The 18150-nt window shown below is 63.4% G+C and overlaps 2 protein-coding genes across 4 annotated transcripts in view; one reads left to right on the plus strand and one right to left on the minus strand.

The window, feature by feature from the left end:
- The window catches only part of CAMSAP1 (calmodulin regulated spectrin associated protein 1), a 56771-nt gene extending 49541 nt beyond the window's left edge, over positions 1 to 7230 (plus strand). For both annotated transcript variants that reach the window (XM_039219633.1, XM_039219634.1), the window contains 5 exons: positions 162 to 370; positions 480 to 582; positions 2242 to 2357; positions 3050 to 3168; positions 6091 to 7230. In XM_039219633.1, coding sequence (XP_039075564.1) covers positions 162 to 370; positions 480 to 582; positions 2242 to 2357; positions 3050 to 3168; positions 6091 to 6393 — 850 coding nt within the window. In that variant the 3' untranslated portion in view covers positions 6394 to 7230. The remainder of the gene's footprint in view (positions 1 to 161; positions 371 to 479; positions 583 to 2241; positions 2358 to 3049; positions 3169 to 6090) is intronic.
- A 9596-nt stretch (positions 7231 to 16826) lies between these two features.
- Positions 16827 to 18150, minus strand: part of KCNT1 (potassium sodium-activated channel subfamily T member 1) — a 47829-nt gene continuing 46505 nt past the window's right edge. For both annotated transcript variants that reach the window (XM_039219646.1, XM_039219645.1), the window contains 2 exons: positions 17080 to 17164; positions 16827 to 17006 (listed from right to left, as the gene is read on the minus strand). In XM_039219646.1, the coding sequence (XP_039075577.1) occupies positions 16886 to 17006; positions 17080 to 17164 (206 nt within the window). In that variant the 3' untranslated portion in view covers positions 16827 to 16885. The remainder of the gene's footprint in view (positions 17007 to 17079; positions 17165 to 18150) is intronic.

Genomic DNA, 18150 nt, shown 5'->3' on the forward strand with positions numbered 1-18150 from the left:
AGGGGCATGGAGTGTCCAACGTGAGGTGTGGTGTGCAGGGGTGTGGGGGCACAGAGAGATGCTCTCGTACCGGAGCACGGGATGTCAGACGCGGGGTGCGGGGCGCAGGGACACGGGGCGCGGTGGCGGCCACACACGCCTGAGCCGAGCCTGTGTCGCAGGCGGAAAGCCGAGGAAGAGCGCATCCGCAAGGAGGAGGAGAAGGCCCGGCGGGAGCTCATCAAGCAGGAGTACCTGCGCCGGAAGCAGCAGCAGATTTTGGAGGAGCAGGGGCTGGGGAAGCCGAAAGCCAAGCCCAGGAAGCCTCGGCCCAAGTCAGTCCACCGGGAGGAGTCTGGCAGCGACTCGGGGACCAAGTGCGCCTCTACCCGTAAGCAGCCAGGCGGGGCGGGGCGGGGCGTGCTGGGCGGGGCGGGGCGTGCGGGGCGGGGCGTGCTGGGCGGCGGGGCGGCCTCACCGCAGCTCCTTTGTCTGGGCAGCTGACCACCTGAACCGGGCCCAATCGGGCTCCAGCCTGTCCCTGGCCTCCGCGGCGACCACCGAGCCCGAGAGCGTGCACTCGGGGGGCACGCCTTCCCAGCGGTAAGGGGGGAGTGCGGGGGGAGCGTGGGGCGGGCAGTGGCGTTGTGTGTGGTGGTTCTGGGGTGATGTCTCGTGGGCTCTGTCTGGCCCCGCTGACTGCTGCTGGCGAGGTGGATCCCTCTTGCTCTGTAGCCTCTACTGCAGCCANGGGCGGCGGGGCGGCCTCACCGCAGCTCCTTTGTCTGGGCAGCTGACCACCTGAACCGGGCCCAATCGGGCTCCAGCCTGTCCCTGGCCTCCGCGGCGACCACCGAGCCCGAGAGCGTGCACTCGGGGGGCACGCCTTCCCAGCGGTAAGGGGGGAGTGCGGGGGGAGCGTGGGGCGGGCAGTGGCGTTGTGTGTGGTGGTTCTGGGGTGATGTCTCGTGGGCTCTGTCTGGCCCCGCTGACTGCTGCTGGCGAGGTGGATCCCTCTTGCTCTGTAGCCTCTACTGCAGCCACGTGTCTTTCCTGTGAATGAGGAGGTGCCCCCCAAATACCCACAGTTCCCAGATGGCGCTTCTGGGGGGCCCACAGTCCCCACTGTGTCGTCGCTAATCGTCCCATAGTGTCCCTGAGGGCCTGGACCCTGCTCCGGACCATTCGTTACATGAACTGTGTGCCTCCTGAATCCAGACCAACCTCTGCTCTCCTTTGTCTCCTTTGACCTTGATGCTTTTGAGAGAAGAGGCCAGTTCCCTGGGGACGCCCCCAGCCTGGATTTCCTGATGAGCTTCAGGCTGTGTATATTTGGCGAGCGGGTGTTTCCTGGTGTAGCCTGCCAGGCGGGTCCTAACTGGGGCTGTTTTGGCGGGGCGGAGGGGAGCGACTTGCTCACCTGGAAACCCTTTTGTAGCTAAAAAGTGTTTTGGGAGAAGATGCTGGCGACTTTGTTGATCCCAGTGTTTGCTCAGGGGCCTTAGTGACCACTGCCCATTGCCTTGTCCCTTCCTCCACGTGTCCTCACCGTGAGTGTCCTCCTGTGGCTGTGGCCTAGTTTTCCCTCTTCATGTGTCCGGTGGCTTCCTGTCACCTGAGTCTTGCAGAGGGCACACGTGGGGGACTCCAGATCCTGGTTGGGGTTTTGTGCTGATGGTCAGTCGCCTGGGCCAGCCGCAGCCCTGAGTCCCGCCCCCTGCGAGCAGCCCTGGCACCACCGGCTCCTTCTGTGCTCCGTGGACACTGCTCTGGGGGACACAGCTCAGGGATCAGAGTCGTCGAGACCTGGGATTTTGTACTGAGCGCATGGCGGCCCCTCCCTCCTTCCTCCCCGAGGTCTTGTCCCCCGAGCGTCAGCAGCACGGATGTCCCAGACCTTGTCCGCCGGCTTCCAGAGCCAGCAGGGACCCGGTGCGGCTGCCCTGCCCTGTCAGGGTGGAGCCTTCGGACGGACCCCTGGTAGAGGCCGACGTCCCTCTCGCGGGGTCTGTTCTTGTCACTCTGTCATACCTGAGGTCTTGGACTTTTATATTTTGCCCGAGCCGACGCTTGTGGTTCCCAGGGCAGAGTAGACTGCCAGGCGCTCCCCTACGGTGCTGGACGTCTCCACCACCTCAGATTTCCCTGCGCTGGTGGTGAGGGCTGGCTGCGTGTGGGGTGGGTGACGCCAGCCAGTGTGGGCGGGGGCCTGGGGGTCCCCGCGACCCTCCCGGTCCCGCCCATCGCCCGCTCCTTCGGCAGAGTCGAGTCCCTGGAGGCCTTGCCCACGCTGAGCCGCAACCCCAGCAGGAGCACAGACCGCGACTGGGAAACGGCGTCCGCGGCGTCCTCCCTCGCCTCCGTGGCCGAGTACACAGGTAACAGCCTCGCACCCGTGGCCGTCACGGCGGTCACAGCACGTCCCTGCCTGGGTGGGGCAGGCCTTGCTCGGCTCCAGGCACATCAGCGGCCGGTGACACGCCTTTCTGTCCTCCAGGCCCCACGCCAAGTAGTATGTTCCTGGCATTGGGGCGCCTCAGTTTATTTATTTATTATTATTATTATTATTATTATTTTTAATGTTTTATTTATTTCTGAGAGAGAGAGAGAGACAGTGTGAGCAGGGGAGGGTCAGAGAGAGAGGGAGACACAGAATCTGAAACAGGCTCTAGGCTCTGAGCTGTAAGCATAGAGCCCGACGTGGGGCTCGAACCCACGAACCGCGAGATCATGACCCAAGCGAAAGTCGGACGCTTAACCGACTAAGCCACCCAGGCGCCCCTATTTATTTATTTTAATTTATTTTATTTTATTATTTTATTTTATTTTTAAATAAAAGAACAAAGCAGAAAGGGGACAAGGCTAACAGCCACTTTAATCTTTTTCTTAGCGTGTAATCGAGACTCTTCCGCACAGGTTTGAGGTGACTGTTACTTTTCCTCTTCAGAAGCCTGGGCCTTGCCGACGAGCCTGGCCACCCGGCTCCGGGAGGTTGTCGCCTTGCTAGTGAGTGTGCGCCTGCAGCGCGTGCCTTGGGGGGTTCCATTTGTGGCTCTCGCCTGTTTCACAGGTCCCAAGCTGTTTAAGGAGCCAAGTAGCAAATCAAACAAGCCGATTATTCACAACGCTATCTCTCACTGCTGTCTGGCTGGAAAAGTGAATGAACCTCACAAGAATTCAATATTAGAGGCAAGTATCAAATGTCAGCACTAAACTTTTATTATTCTTTATTGAAGTACAGTTAGCGTGCGGCGTTCTTAGCTGCAAAGTTTTTATATAGAAGAAGGTGTACAAATTAAGGGTTCTTCCTAAAACTGAACTTGACTAACACGTGAGGGTAGCTGTGGCCGTGGCTCTGACCGCCCTAGTGCTGGTGTCGGGGTTGGGGGAGATGGAGCGCGATCGCTCGGGAGCTGTCTGCACGGAGCTCTGTGACACGGGAGTAGGGGCAGCGTGACGGAGCGCAGGCTTCAGACGAGCCACGCTGGAGCACCTTATACGTGGGACGGAGCTGGTGGCTCGGGCAGGGCCGTCTGGTGAGAAGCCAGGGGAGAGAGAATGGTAGACGTGGTGTGTTAGCAGAGAACAGTGTGATCGCAGGTAACGGGGGAGCGGAGTTTGTACGCTCTGGCCTTAGCTGCCGTGGTGGCAGGAGGAGACAGGAGGAGCCAGCGGGGGTGTCCTAAGGGGTGGAGGGGCGCGCGGCCGCAGGGGTGGCTCCGGTGTCCGCTCAGGTCACTGCGGAGACGGAAGTTGGGTGGGGAGGGCTGTGCTGACCGCTGCCTTCTCGCGGGCACTGCTGATCCCAGCTGCTGCGACAGCAAGCTGGGCCTTGGGTTCTGTATTTTATTTTGAAAGAGAGTAAGGGAGAGCTCGAGCTGGGGGAGGGGCAGAAGGGGAGAGAGGAATCCCTGATAGGCTCTACACTCAGAGCCCCACTCGGGGCTCGATCTCATGACCTGAGCCAAAATCAAGTTGGATACTCAACTGACTGAGCCACCCAGGCGCCCTGGGCCTTTGTTGTTTTAAAGGTGAGGTGATGGCGGTCTCGGCAAGAATGGTCTGGAAGGCATTTGGAAGCAGAGACTCCAGGTTAGGACGTGAGTGGGGGTCAGTGTCGGGTAAGCGATGCCCTCCGCACCACACGGGGCCGCGCGCCTCTCCTTTGATGTCTCATTCTGGTCTGGGTGCCGAGGGTCTGTCAGGAATAGATCCAAAGGTCCCGGCTGTGAAGCTGACGTCCTAGGGTACGAGGCGACCCTTGCGAGAGGATTCTCGGGCTCCTTCCATAGGAGGCTAGACAGGAAGTGGTCCTCTGCGGGGCTCGGCTCCACGTCCTAGTGTGAAACCCGCCGCAGACTGTGTGGACGAATGGGCGTGGCTCTGTCCCCATAAAACCATTTGCAGCAGCAGGTGGTGGCCACGCTTGGCCTGTGCTGGAGGCGAGGAGGTGAGGGGGTGAGGGGTGAGGGGGTGAGGGGTGAGGGGTAGCCCAGAAGGGCCGGGCAGTGGGTCCGGGGAAGGGTGCCGCAGGCAGGTGGGAGCACGGCGCCCGGGTGCCCAGATGGGAGTGAGCCGCTGGGCAGGAGGAGCTCGGGGAGGACGGGGGGCCCGGCTCCCCCAGGCCCCGAGGGCAGAGGAGGGCCAAGGACCGACCTGCCTTCCGAACGCCACTTTGGCTGTGGGCCGAGCACGGGCGTGAGGGGAGCACGGGTGGCAGTGGGGGCAGAACGGGCGGTGTCTGGGGGCGCGTCCGGTTCTGGGGGTGCTTCTGCACCAGTTTCATTTAGTTGGGTTCTGTTTTTCCCCACTAGTCTTTTAAAATACGTATTTGTTAATTTGAATTAATGACAGGCTGATTATATTTTGACAAAACCAATGTGTGTTTGTGAAAAATAAGCATATTTTCTAAAGCAAAAAATAATTAGGAAGAAAAACAGCAGTTTCACGTTTTTACCAATCTTTCAAGTTTCTGGGTCCTCGTCCGTTCCTGCTGGCAGCGTGCTCCGGGGGCACCGTGACGTTGCCTCTGGAAAAGCCCCCCGCACACGGCGGCGGGTGGGGGGGAGGGTGTGAAGGCGGAACCTGGTAGCTGTTGGTGGAGGGCAGTGACCTGGGAGCCTCGGGACCGGGTTTGAGAACCGAGGGGGTGGACAGTGAAACCAGGGCTTCCCGAGCACAGGGGGGCCTCTTTACAAAGGTCGTTAGCACAGAGCGCTTAGTTGAGGGCGCGGCGGGGCGATGCGTAACAGCACCCGCAGGGCTGCTCGCAACGGTGGCGGCAGCGAGGGGTCACTCACACACCACACACCCCTCTTGGTGGGCAGAGCAGTGGCCACGGGCGCCACGCCCTGGGGGCGCAGAGGACTGTCCCGCTTGGCCGCTGCCCGGCCCGGCTCCCACCAGCCCGCCGTCCGTCCCTGGACGCCCGGCTCCCGGTCGTTCTGCGGAACAGGACCCCCGCGCCGGGTGGCCTTTGGGGCCTTTCCAACAGAGCGTCACGGTTCTGTCTCCTCCGAGTGGTAGTGCGAGTGAGGTTCCCCTTCCTCCTGCGGCTACTTGCCCCGGGTCACGTAGCCGGGCGCCACTCGTGGGGCATCCGGCCCTTCGTGCTTTCCTGACGGTGCCAGCAGGGCCGCTGTACAAGGCGTGCGTGCGGGTGTCCGTGCGTGCTGGTGTGTGCGCTTCGGTGTCCTGAGTGCACACCTCAGACCGGAAGCGCCCAGGCCCCCATGACTCTGCCCAGCGTTGAGAGCAGCCGCCCACGCGAGTTCGATCCGCTCTGCAGCAGGAGGCTCCAGCGTCACCCCCTCACCGGCACTCGTTGCCACCTCCCTGCTGGGTTGGGGCCTCCCCGGGGGGCGTCCAGTGGTGACCCACGTGGTTTTGATTTGTGTTTCTCTGGTGGCTCGTGTTGTGTGTGACTTTTCTCCGCCTGCTAAAAGCATCTTCTGTCGCACAGCTAGACCCAGGTCTCCGTGCCATGTGACGCCGCACTGGCTGGTGGGCCGGGGGTGGGGGGGTGCTGAGCACCCACAGAACGCTGTGGCAGCCCTGAGCGTTGGAGTGGCGCTCAAGGCCCCGTCTCTCTTCCTTTACTCCTCGATCCAGGAGCTGGAGAAGTGTGACGCCAACCACTACATCATACTGTTCCGGGACGCGGGCTGCCAGTTCCGGGCGCTGTACTGCTACTACCCCGACAGCGAGGAGATCTACAAGCTCACGGGCACCGGCCCGAGGAGCATCACCAAGAAGATGATTGACAAACTGTATAAGTACAGCTCGGACCGAAAACAGTTTAACCTGATCCCGGCCAAAACCATGTCCGTCAGCGTGGACGCCCTCACCATCCACAACCAGCTGTGGCAGCCCAGGCGGCCCGCGGCGCCAAAGAAGCCCCAGCCTCGCAAATGACACGGGCGCCGGCGGGGTGGCCTGGGGACGTGTGCACGGGGCTGAGAGTTCTCACTTCCGTGCGTTTGGGTACGAAGCGTGCAGAGCCACAGACCTTTTCCAGCAAGGTGTCCGTTAACGAAAGGAAAGCTTCCCGGGCTCCCCGCACACGCAGCGGGCGCTGGGCGGAGCGAGGGGGCCGGGAAGAGGCACCGGGTCGAGCGGCTCGGCCGCTGTTGGCCACGGAGGCTCGGCCGTGGGGTAAGCGTGTGGTGGGGTGTCCGGGCAGTGCATCCCTTTACTTGAAGTTCTCCTCAGTGTGGATGGAAAGTGATGTCCTTCGCTTTCTCACCTCCCACCCCAGCCCCTGTTTGCACGTGACCTGACCCCCGGGTGCCGCCGGCTGTAATCCTGCGGGGTTATAGGGCTGAGGCTCGGCCTCGGGTCAGGGTGTTTGAATGTCGTTAGGAAAGGAATTCAAATTGGGGGAATCTTGCTCATTTGAGAAATTGTATGATATTTATTGATTGTGTCTACTGCCAATGTTTATATCCGGTTCTACGATTTCTGAAAAAAAAATCCTTGTTCTTTGCTGCTCAGAAAACGTTTACTGAAAATACCAGTTCACTAAAAGCACTGAAATCTGCAAAGTCTGTCTTCTACTAAGCTGACGTTTACAGACGTGGGGACGATTGCCGCTACCATGCGGTCACGGGGATGGCGAATGGTGCCACCAACCGGCGTTAGCCTCGTTGGAAATAGATGAGCTGAGCAGATGACGGCCATCGCTCGCGGAGTTTTGGATCGCGCTCTAATGATTTGTTCACTTTAATAAAGACAGATTTTGGTAAAGTAGAACATTTTTCCTTCTGAGCGTGTTTCTCCCGAGAGGTGACACGCCGAGCTGGCGCTGCCCTTGGGGGCTGTGTCGCACCATGACTCTTCTGTGTCCCCAGAGGTGTGTGTGCTGCTGCGTGCCGATCGGTGATTTTGTTCCTCCGGGTATTTAAAAACGACCTAAGTGGTGGTTTGCGGTGGAAACGGCCTTGGGTTTTCTCTGCACTGGTCCAGACGGTCCTGTCTCGGGCCCCGCTGGGTATGTGCCACAGCTCCCCTCTGCCTGGCCGTGTGACTCACCAGCTGCTCTGAGACTTGACCCAACTGCCAGAAGATTCTGGAGTCACAGAAGATTGTGGAGTCACTGACGTCAGTTTTGCACACGTTTTCTGGGGCATGTTACTTGAGCCCGCGCTGAATTGCAGCGAACACTACAGGTCGATGGGAGAAGGTAGGCGGATGCAGCTGCTCCCTAACTCGGGGTGTGGACGCGTCAGGGAGCCTGTGTGGCTCAGGGAGGAGGGGGGAGGCAACCAGACTCGGGGAGCTGCAGGCCCTCCTCCGGCTCCCTCTGGAGACACAGTAAGTGCCGGGGCCGCGGCAGCTGCGTCCTGGGAGTGAGTCGCGGGGCCGCCAGCCGAGGACTTTGCAGGGGCCCCGCGTGACCTTGTTCCTGTGATTCTCACTGGGTGCTTCGTTCTAGCTGTGTGTTTGATATTCTAATGTATTTATTTTATGAAAGCACTAAAACGTAAAGTAATTAACTTGCTTTGTATTAGTCACACGCGTGTGAGCTCATGGCTCCCTCTGGGTTGGTGTCTCGGCTCTGTGCTCTTGAGGAATTTCACGTTTTTAGGTAACCGCCGCTCCTCTCGAAAAGCGCATCCTTCTGGCTCACGGAGCAGGGAGGCCTCCCAGCCGCTTCCTTTGCGAAGTCGCCACTGGCTTCACCACGGCGCTGCCGAGTGGGCGGGCAGGAGTCTTCTCGATGAGACTCTGTGCTCCCGGCGGACAGCTGGGCGGTCATTCCCGCCAGACTCTGGGGAAATTGAGGATTTCCCGGGTGCGGAGGGGCAGCATCCGCGGTACCGGGACCGTTGGCGTCCGCGCTGTCCGGTGGGCAGAGGGCGTGAAGGGCTGGTGTGGGCTGGTGCACACGCTCTGGGCTCTCTGTGCGCTGACTGGGTAGGCAGACGTCTTTACTCGGGAAAGTTTCAGATGCGGGATGCATCTCATGGTCAAGATGGTTGACTTTTGTGGCCTGAGGGGGCGAACGTTCGTTTTCAGTCCCCAGGGTTGTGGCGGGAGCCCCGCGAATGCCTTGTGCCTTCCGACCGAAGCCCCACGGTGCGCATCCGGATGCAGGGCCGGCGGCGCCAGGTGGTACGTCTCGTTCGGGCGCCCTGGCTGCCGTGTGGGATTCAGTCCCAAAAAGAAAGCGTTGACCAGATGCTGGGATGTGTGAAGTTGAAGTCCTTGGTCTTGACAGAGCCCTGGGAGCCCGAGAGGGTGGGCGTTCGAGACAAGTGACACTTGAGCGAGCCCCACGCTGACATGCACGAGGGGCGTGGATACGGATGTGCGTGCGGCACGTGCCCTTGGGCCTTCCGCCCGTGTTCTCGGTGCGCCACTCTTCTGGGCCCTTCCGTGAGGCGGAGGGGCCCGTGGTCAGGCCTTGGCTGCACCGCAGCTGTGGTTGTCCTGTGGACGGGAAAGCGTTTGCCCGAAATAGCTTTCCTTTTGGAAGGAACTCGCGTCGCCTTGCCAGTCGGTGCCGACTCCCTCCGAGGCGCGGGTTGGAGCGTCCTTTGTCATAGTGCTTCACGCGTGCGGGGGCCGTGGCCGCCCCGCTGCCCCATCCGGCGCGCCGGGGAGAAGCAGGCCGTGCCCAGGAGGAGGCCGTCTCTTCGCAGCGCTCAGGGCGCTTGCTGGCTGCTCAACGGCGCCGGCGGGCGGGTCCTTACGGCGGCAGCGAGCGCGTACACGCCGCGGTCCCGGCCCCGCACGAAGGCGCCAGGCCATGGAAGGCGGGTGTCGGGGGAAACCTTGGGCTGCGGCGGCTGCAGAGATGTGGCCGCAGCGCGGGAGCTGCTTCCCCTCACTGCGCGGGGGAGGGGGGGAGACACTGGCCGAGGGAGCCAAGGCCCTGAGCCCCGCACGGCCCCACAGCGGGCCTCCTCCACTCCCCTTCGTGCCGGTGGCGCGGGCGCAGCTATTCCTGGGATGACGTGCCAGCAGATGCGGGCGGTCAGAGCCACCATCCGGGCCAGAGATGGTCTCCTGGCACCACGCCCTTGTTCTAGAAAGAACGGAACCGCACCGGCCCTCCCTGTTGTACATCATCACGAAGAGGGGGCGCCAGGGTGCGCAGGGCGCTGTTCCGTGTGGTGGGATAAACAGACAGGTGACGCAATCTGGGGGTCCGTGCGCAGCTGGAGGGGCCACTGGGGCCCGCGCTCACGGCGCCACCAGAACCCCGCGGTCTTCAGTTCCAGGGGAGGCGGCGTCTGCTTTTTGGCCTTTTATTCCAGATGATGTTTCTTTTCATTACAAACCAATCCTTGTTTTTCTTTTTTTTTTTTTAAGTTTGTTTATTTTGAGAGACATACGGAAGGGAGGAGAGAGAATCCCAAGCAGGCTCCACACCATCAGTGCAGAGCCCGACGCGGGTTCGAACCCACGAACCAGAGAGCAGGGCCTGAGCCGAAACCATGAGTCAGACGCCTCACCGGCCCAGCCCCCGCGCCCCCCAGTTCTCCGTACGCCGGGGCAGAGCGCCCCCACGGAAGAGTTAGTGACTCACTAGCGTGCAGCTCGCTGTGTTTCACAAAGTGCCTTTGCAGATGTGTGAGCGGACGGTGCGTGGCCACATCGGCCTCATGCCAGAGCTGTGGGCTCCCAGCGCCTGGGAGAAGCGTCCAGAAGGGCTTTGTGGAGGGAGGGCCGTGCGGTAAAGAGGCTTCAAGTGACCTTAACTGCTGAAAAGGGGCCCCCGGTTGTCCCGCTCCGGTTGTCCCGCCCGCCGGCTGTGGGCTCGGCGCTGCGCCAGGCACACCCGTGGGACCCAGTGCACGTCTGGAGTTAATTTGGCAGAAACTGTCCCCGGTAGGGTCCGGAAACGAAGAAGCAGAGGGTGGGAAGGGGATGGGGGGGATGATGTTCCAGGTCAGCAGCCGGGACTCTGGGATGTCAGGGCCCCGGGGATGGACAGCCTATTTTTGTAGGAAATAGCAACGCTACTGACACTTTGTACAAAAAACTCCGTGCATGCACGCGTGCATGTGCATGTGCGTGCATGTGTGCGTGTGCCCGCGCGCACGTCTGACGTGTGGAGTGAGCCTGTTGAACAGGCTGCAGGGCAGCGTGACGGCTGCAGTTGCTGTAGGGCCCCCCCCCCAGGTCCCCCAGGCCCGTCCCTGAGGGATGGCGACCCCGCTCCCCTGCCCAGCGCTTCAGACTCTGGTCCTTCCATACGATCCTCTGCAGCACATCTGGAGATTGTATGCTAGAGGTTTGGGTTTTTTTTAATATGAATTGGTTTTTTTAGTCCAAGGTTTATATAGTTAATTTACCAAGACTCTGCGATCCTGACTTTTTGGCTTTCAGATAAAAAGGGGTACGACACAGCTTGTTTCGCACCCGTCCCCTGGGATTGCGGTGCAGGCGGGATGCGGTGGGCGGCCCCGGCTGTGGGTCCTGGAGCCCGAGTCGGGCCTGCGCGGCCTGCGCGGAGCTCACATCTTTGTCTGGGCTAGAAATGGACTCACCAGGTAAGACAGTCCCTGCTCACCAGGCAATTAAATCTCAGTTTTGTTTACTTAAAGCCTAACAGTTGCGTTGAAAATACGATGTGTAAATAGTCACGAGGGTGCGGGCGCCAGGAGCCGTCTCTCCCCCCTCGGAGGGACACGGCTCACACCGTCCCTGGTGGCCGCAGCTGTGGCCCTCGTGGAGTGGCGGGGACGGGAAGTGCCAGGCGTCGATGGCCTCCAGGGACACCCTTGTCTGACACGCGGCCAGTGAGGCTGGGCCACGTGCTGCTGCTGGGCCCCGTGCGGCCCCAGGGACGCTCTGTGGGGGGGGGGGCAGAGTGCACCTCAGACCCCTGAGGCGGCGGGGGGGGGGCGGTGCAAGCAGATCGTGCAGGGGTGACGGGAGACGGGCCTGGAAGCCGGGGTGTCCAGGGCTTGAGGGGAGGCGGCTGCCGTGCTTGGGGCCCCGGCCCCGCGTTTCCCTGATGACCGCAAAGCGGAGCGTGTCCCAGGCCTTGGCGGGTATTCCGCTTTCCTCCTGTAAGATGCCTGTTCACGGTTTTGCCTGTTTTCCTGCCGAGTGTCTGTCTTTCCCTAATTAGTAACAGCAGGTGAATTTCTGAGAGAGGAGACGCAGGACAGAGTGTCCCGTTCTGGGGCTTTTCCCTGTCTGGCTGGTGTCGTGATAAACGCGAGTCCCTCAGACTTATTTGGCCCAGTTATCATCGCCCTTGTCAGAGCCACCACGGGGCTGCGGAGCCGTCCCGGAAACGAGCTGGTGGAGCGTGTGTTCGGGCTTCTGCGTTTGGGTCCCGGTGCGCCTGCAGCCGCCTTCCCCGCCGTGTGTGGTGGCAGCGCCGGCCGCTCCTCCGGGGGCTCTGGGACGCTGCGCCCCCCCCTCGGCATCCGGCCTCTGGCCCGTGGCCCCTGCGCTGTCTCCCGGCCTGCTGTCTGCGTCGGGCAGAGTAGGGACCCCGGCGGTGTGCACGGCCTCTCCGGGACCTGGGGCTGTGCTTGGTGGATGGCAGAGGGTTAAGGCAGCTGCCCTCGACGTGGGAGGTGACCCTGGGCGTCCTGTGAACCCGGTGTGCTCACAGGGGTCCTCGGAGGTGCGGGAGGGAGGCGGGGAGGAGGTGTGGCTGCTGCAGCAGAAGGGCCGGCTGTGACCGCAGAGGAAGGGACTGTGAGCCCGGGTCTCGGGGAGCCCGGGTCTGGGAGGGAGGGGCCAGGATCTGGGGAAGGCGAGGCAGCGGACCCTCCCCCAGAGCCTCCTGAAAGGCGCGAGCCCCGCTGGCGCCTTGATCTTCGTCCAGGGACACCTGCGCTGCATGTCCGATCTGCGTAGCCACGAAGGTGGCCCGCCGGTGGTGTTTGCGGCTGCTGTGCCCTGTGCGCCCTTCTGTCTGCAGCACCTTGTCCCAGTCACTTCCCGCGACCCGGTCATAAGTCTTGATAGTTGGGAAAATAGGTGCTCCCATCAAGAAGGGCTTGAGTATTTCTGTGCGACACCGTCTACATGTCCCCAAACCATCCTCAGGAATGTGTAGTCTCCTGTGTATTTGTTAAAAATTAAGAAAAATTGGGACACCTGGCTGACTCATTTGGAAGAGCATGCGTCTCTTCGTCTTGGGGTCGGGAGTTCGAGCCCCATGTTGGGGGTAGAGGTTGTTTAACTAAACAGGTGAACTTTTTAAAAATTAGGAAAGATTGAAAAAAAGTGAAATGAGCTTTCAGCAAGGAGGCTAAAATTGTAAAAATTGAAAGAAACACGTGTTCAAAGCAGACGCTGATGGAAGAGAAGACGCAGGAGGGCTGGCCGGTGAGAGCAGGGCCGGGACCCGCCACACCCGCCGGAGGCGCCCGAGAGGAGGGAGCTGCGGTCGGCTTGTCACCGCTGAGTGCGTGAGAAGTGACCCCAGCAGCGTCGTGGGGGGTGGATGGCACGCCCGGTAGCGGTCAGGAGCGCACGCGTGCACGCGGCTGGCCGTGACTCGCGCTGCGGGCGTAGGAGAGACGGACCGCGTGGAGCAGTTGGTAACGTTGAGCACGTGCTCGTGAGAACGTGCAGTCAGGACTCGTGTGCTGGGGATGCCTGCCCGAGGCCGCCAGCAAGCCCCGCGGTCGGCAGTTGAGATGCTGTGAGGACCCCCGCGTGGGGCGGGACGGCGGCCGGGCAGTCACAGGGACCCGCCCTGGGCTTGCTGGACACCGAGCCGGTTCCGAACAAGGGAGGGAGCTCTCATGTCCAGAGCGGCGTCCGGAGGCCCCGCGGGAGCAGCTCCGGCACCAGCACCTGTGTTCACAGGGAAAGGAGGAGGGAGCCCGCGCCCCTCCCGGCAGCCTCTCCCCTGCTCTGTTCTCTGGACTTTCCGGGCTGGCCGTAGATCGCCGGTTCTGAGTTGTCTGAGACAGAACGGTTGTCTGCTGTTCCCAAATAAAGTCATTTTGTGGGTAAAGTAATGGGCTTTTTTTTTTTTTTTTTTTTTTAAAGGTCAGTGAAGGGAAACCAGAAACTCAAATCCTCATTTGCAGAAGTTCGGAAGCGCCCTCGGGGAAGCGGAGGGACAGGTGACGAGCACTGGCGCCCAGGGAGGACCTGGAGGGCAAGCCGATGGGAAAGAGCTTTGTGCAGAAGGGCGAGGGGCGCCCTGCTGAAGGCCGCGTGCGGCCGCTGGGGAGACGCCGGGTACGGAATGCGGGGCGTGGCCGGGACACAGCTGGGGAGACCCCAGGTCACCCCCCGGGGGGTCCTGGCTAGGGGGCTCCACAGATGGAGCACAGCGCCAGGCGCAAGTCCCCGGACACGGCGTGCAGCCTGATCAGCTGACTCTGGTTTGGATTTGGGGACCAAGGACAAGGGTGCCTGTCCAATGTCCTGTCTTTCAGGCTTGGGGAGGGGCTTTGAGGCCCCCGGGGCCGCCTGTCCATCTCTGCACCGGCTCTCAGGGAGGCAGGAGGCAGCGGGGGAAGGTTGCCCTTGGAAGACCCCCACCCCGGGCCTCCTCAGGGCCCACCAGTTTGGGTGATGAGTGCCCAGGACCCTCTCTGACCTGAAGGGCCAGGACCTCGAGATGAGACAGAACAGGGGGCTGTGGCAGATGCCCAGCTGGGGGCTCCGACCATGGGATGGGGCCACAGGGAGGTCGCCGGGCTGAGCAGGCTGCCTGGCACAGCCCCCAATGGACCCCGGAAGCACAGGGCCGGTGGCTGTGAGGACTGGGAGCCAGGCACACTGAAGACCCCCCGGGAACCCCCTCTGAGGAGCCCCTCTGAGAAGCAGTTGGCTTCTGGAGCCAGGAGACCCCAGGGGCCTGCCTGTGTCACGGCCAAGAGGCTGTGTGAAGTGCCCCCTTGAGGCAGGGCCCCTGCAGAGTGCCCTGGGCGCAGGGGCCCCTCCCTTGAAGACCCCGGGCTCTGGTGGTGTCACTCATCGCCAGCTCAGTGCTCTGCAACCAGGGCGAGGCAGAGGTGCCAGAGAACAAGCGGGGTCCCGCGGAAGACACCCGGGGGACCTGGCCTGGCCCGGCTCTGTAGGCGGACAGTGTGGGCTAGAGAGTGCCCTCCGGGGCGTCGCCGAGCTCCTGCCGGCCTCACTGTGGGGGAAGGTGGCTCTGGCCAGCCGGCTGCCCCTGGGGGCTGGGAAAGCCACAGTCGTGCCCCCGGCCCAGCCCCGGACTTAGAGCGCCCCCCGGTCCCCTCCCCGGGACCTCAGACCTCAGCGTGCGTCCGGCCCGCGCGGCCCTCGGGTCCCCCCCGGGGCTGGTGGCCCTGCTGGGCCCCACAGTTCCAGGCACGTGTGCGCACAGCTTCCCAGAACTGGAGTCCGGCTTGAGGGGGCGCCGGGGAGCTGACGGGGCCCGGGGATGTCGGGGGATGCCCACCCCGGGGGCCAGATGGGGTCGCGAGTTCCTCCCGCTGACACAGGGCTCGTGGCCAGTTTGGGGGCTCCTTTTCCCGTCCACGTGGGTGGACACCCCCCCCCCTCCGCGGCTTTAGTGGCATTTCGCGTGGCGCTGTGTCCCTCTCCCAGCGCATCAGTGGGGCTCTCCGACACGCTGTTTGCTCTGGGGTCTGCGGTGCCCCCGCCCCCCGGCCTTGCGGGCAGTTCTGTTAGCTCAGGGGTAAGACAGGAGGCGTCAGCCAGTGCGTGTGACGACCCCTGCTGGGAACCTGCTCCTCGCCAGCTCCCAGGGACACACCTCCCAGTGTCTCCACTGTGTGAGGGCGCCGTCCCCGCCACCTGTCCCGGTAACCCCGAACTCGCAGGCCCTGAGTCCCACTTGGTCCCGGTGGCAGGAAGGGTCCTCTCCCCCTCTGCTCCCTCGGGGAGCCGGGCAGAGGGTGCCAGCAGAGGGGGCTGGGTCCCCTGCGGCTGGGTGATGGTGTGGGAGGGGTGCTGGCTGGCAGGACCCCCTGAGCCGCTGACACCCTGCTGGGACGGGCCCTGGTCCCCAGGGGCCCCCGTAGCCCGTCACGGTCCAGGGCCCTGGGAGACCCCCACCCAGTCCACAGTGCCTGCCTCCTCAGCCCCGCCACACCGAGGGCTGGGACATCACCCGGCCGGGACCCAGGCCAGCCGGGCGCAGGGGGAGAAGCTGGATGTGGGGCCTGGGTCGTACCCCTCCCTCAGGGCAGGTCCCTCTGCCCGCTGTCGCCACCTGGAGGCTGTGCTGACACTTTCCTTCACCCGGATTCGTGGGGTGCTCTCCGTGGACACGATGGACACGAACTTGGATGCCTTTGTGCTGGTGCACACCCCAGGGGTGGCCCTGTCCTCTGAGCGGGGGGCAGGGAGGGGGACCCAACACCTGCTGGTCTTGGGAGCCCAGCACACGACCCTGAGTCTGGGGTCCCTGCGCCCACCCCGGGGGCAGGCCTGGGCTCCGGGCAGGGCCGCTCACCAGGGACACCCCCCCCCCCGCAGCGGTGCTCCCCAGCTGCCGGTACCCAGAGGCCGGACGCCGCCTGCTTTCAGCTCAGGCCAGCAGCCCTTCCTCGGAGTGGGGGCTTCCCTGCGGGGTCCGGGTGGGGTGGGGTGAGACGGGGCGGCCGTGAGGCCATGGAGAGAGTGCCTTATAAACGACCATCCTCTTTGCAGAAAGCATCCATTTAATAGAAGGTTCCAGCACTGACTGTGCAACACCTGTCACACACAGTCACAAAGGAACCACAGCGGCTTGTCACCATCGGCCACCGCCCAGAGTCCTTCCCTTGCTGAGGAGAGAGCCAGGGCCAGCGGCCTGCAGCGAGTTGTGCTTCCATCGGGCGCTAATGGGCACCGAATTCCCTGTGCCAAGGCCCCGCCCCCGCCCAGAGCCGGGGCCGGTCCTGTCAAACCAGGGGAAGGACGTCTTCTCCTCCCTCGTCACCAAGGCCTCCCTCGTGTCACCGGGCCCCTGGGCTTCTCGAGGGGCCCAGCTGGACACTTGTAACTTTCTTGCCGTTATGGCTTCCCTCTCGCGCCCACTGCTTGCTGCTGGGGAGCTCACCGCCGGGGACCCCTCGGGGCCACACCCGCACAGTCGTGTGGCCAAGGCCAGCGCAGGAGCCGCGGGCGAGCCCCGTGAGCGAGCTGTCCGTATGCGGCTGGGGAAACCGGCTTCCACGTGGGCTGTGTGTGTGAGCGAGTGCGCGCGCGTGTCGGGCGCAGCTCCTTCCCTCCCCACGCACCCCGGCCTCACCCTCACCCCGCAGTGTGGCTGGGGCGCCGGGACCCCTCCCCACGCAGTGGACCCCGTCACGAGTTGCGGTACGTGGGGACACGGATCGGACAGGTCTGTAAAAACAGGTTAAAAAAGGCCTCCCTCCCGCCAGCTCCTCCCGGTGGGCGGAGGCGCGCTGCTCCCTCTTGGCTGCGCGGGGCTCCAGGAGGCGCTCCCGGGAGGCGGGGGCCCCGCGCTCCATGCGACGCAGGGACGGGCGGCTCAGAGCTGCGTCTCGTCCCGCGTCTCTGGGCTGCAGGAGGCCAGCCTGTTGCCGCAGGCGTCCTTCCGGCCCTCGGAGCTGCCGGCCACGTGAGCCAGGGGGTCGGAGCGGATGAGATACCTGTGGGGGAGGGGAGAGCCCTGGGTGCTGGCCCCGTCCCGGCCGGGCGCCCGTGCGGGGACGCGGCACCTACACGATGTCGTTGGGCTCCAGCCGGGTGTCGGGAGGGGGGTTGATGAGGACGTAGGACAGCGTGTTCTGCTGGTCGTTCATCTCGTCTGCGAAGACAGGGACGCAAGGCCGGGGTCATTGAGGGGCCGGCAGCCACCCGCACGGGCGTGTCACGGAGGTGGCAGCCCTGAGCAGGGGCACGGAGCACACCTGCGTCCCCTGCACAAATGTGCACGCGCTTTGACGCACACCTGGCGCAGCCCTCCCGCTCGTCACCCCGCCCCTCTGCGCCAGGCACACGCCTCGTTCCAACTCTCTGCTTTGGATGCGTGTCCCTTCCCTCACGACGTGTCCCCGCTCCCTCCCCAGAGGGGCCCCTGGTCTCCGGCTCACACGTGGCTGTGGGGACGCAGCGCCCAGCAGGGGAGCGGGCTCTGGAGAAACAGCGGTCCTGTCACGGACGTCCCCTGGCCACGTAGAGGACTTGGGGGGGCACACCCTGGCAGAGCCCTGTGCTCACGGGCAGGGTGACAAATAGCGCGTGGCCTCCGTTTACCCCTGTGGTGAAGTCTAGAGGCTTGTGACCCAGGACGGACGTTAAGGGGATGGGCGCTGAGGGGGGGGCCAAGGCCGGGCCCCGGACCGACACGTTCTGAGCGGAGCAGAGTCTCACCCCCGCAGCCACAGCAGCTTTGAGGGGGGCGGCTCAGGCTGGGACCTGGGGGGCAGTGGACCCCTGCAGCCAGCGGGGTCTGCCCCGGAGCGCACGGCCTGCCCGGCCAGTCGCTCTGCTGGGTGACCTGGGTGACCGCAGTGGGTTGGGGGCCCTCTGGTGGAAGCTGCTGGTCGCGAGCAGCGTGGGGGGAGGCTCACCTCGCAGCCCCGGACCAGCATGTGTCTCCCAGTGGGCTTCACGGAGCTTTCAGGGGAGAGGAGGCGGTGCAGGGGAGACGGCCCTTGTACACCCCAGATCCCGGGCACCAGCACCGGGTCAGGACCCAGTAAGGGGGAGAGTTTGGTGTGGGGGCGGAGCTGCCAGCCGGTCCCACCCCTCCTCGAGGGGCCTGGCAGCCCGACCGGGTGCCCATCTTCT

Source organism: Hyaena hyaena, unplaced genomic scaffold, assembly GCF_003009895.1.
Source record: "Hyaena hyaena isolate Hyena2069 unplaced genomic scaffold, ASM300989v1 scaffold_823, whole genome shotgun sequence".
NCBI classification, from domain to species: Eukaryota; Metazoa; Chordata; class Mammalia; order Carnivora; family Hyaenidae; genus Hyaena; species Hyaena hyaena.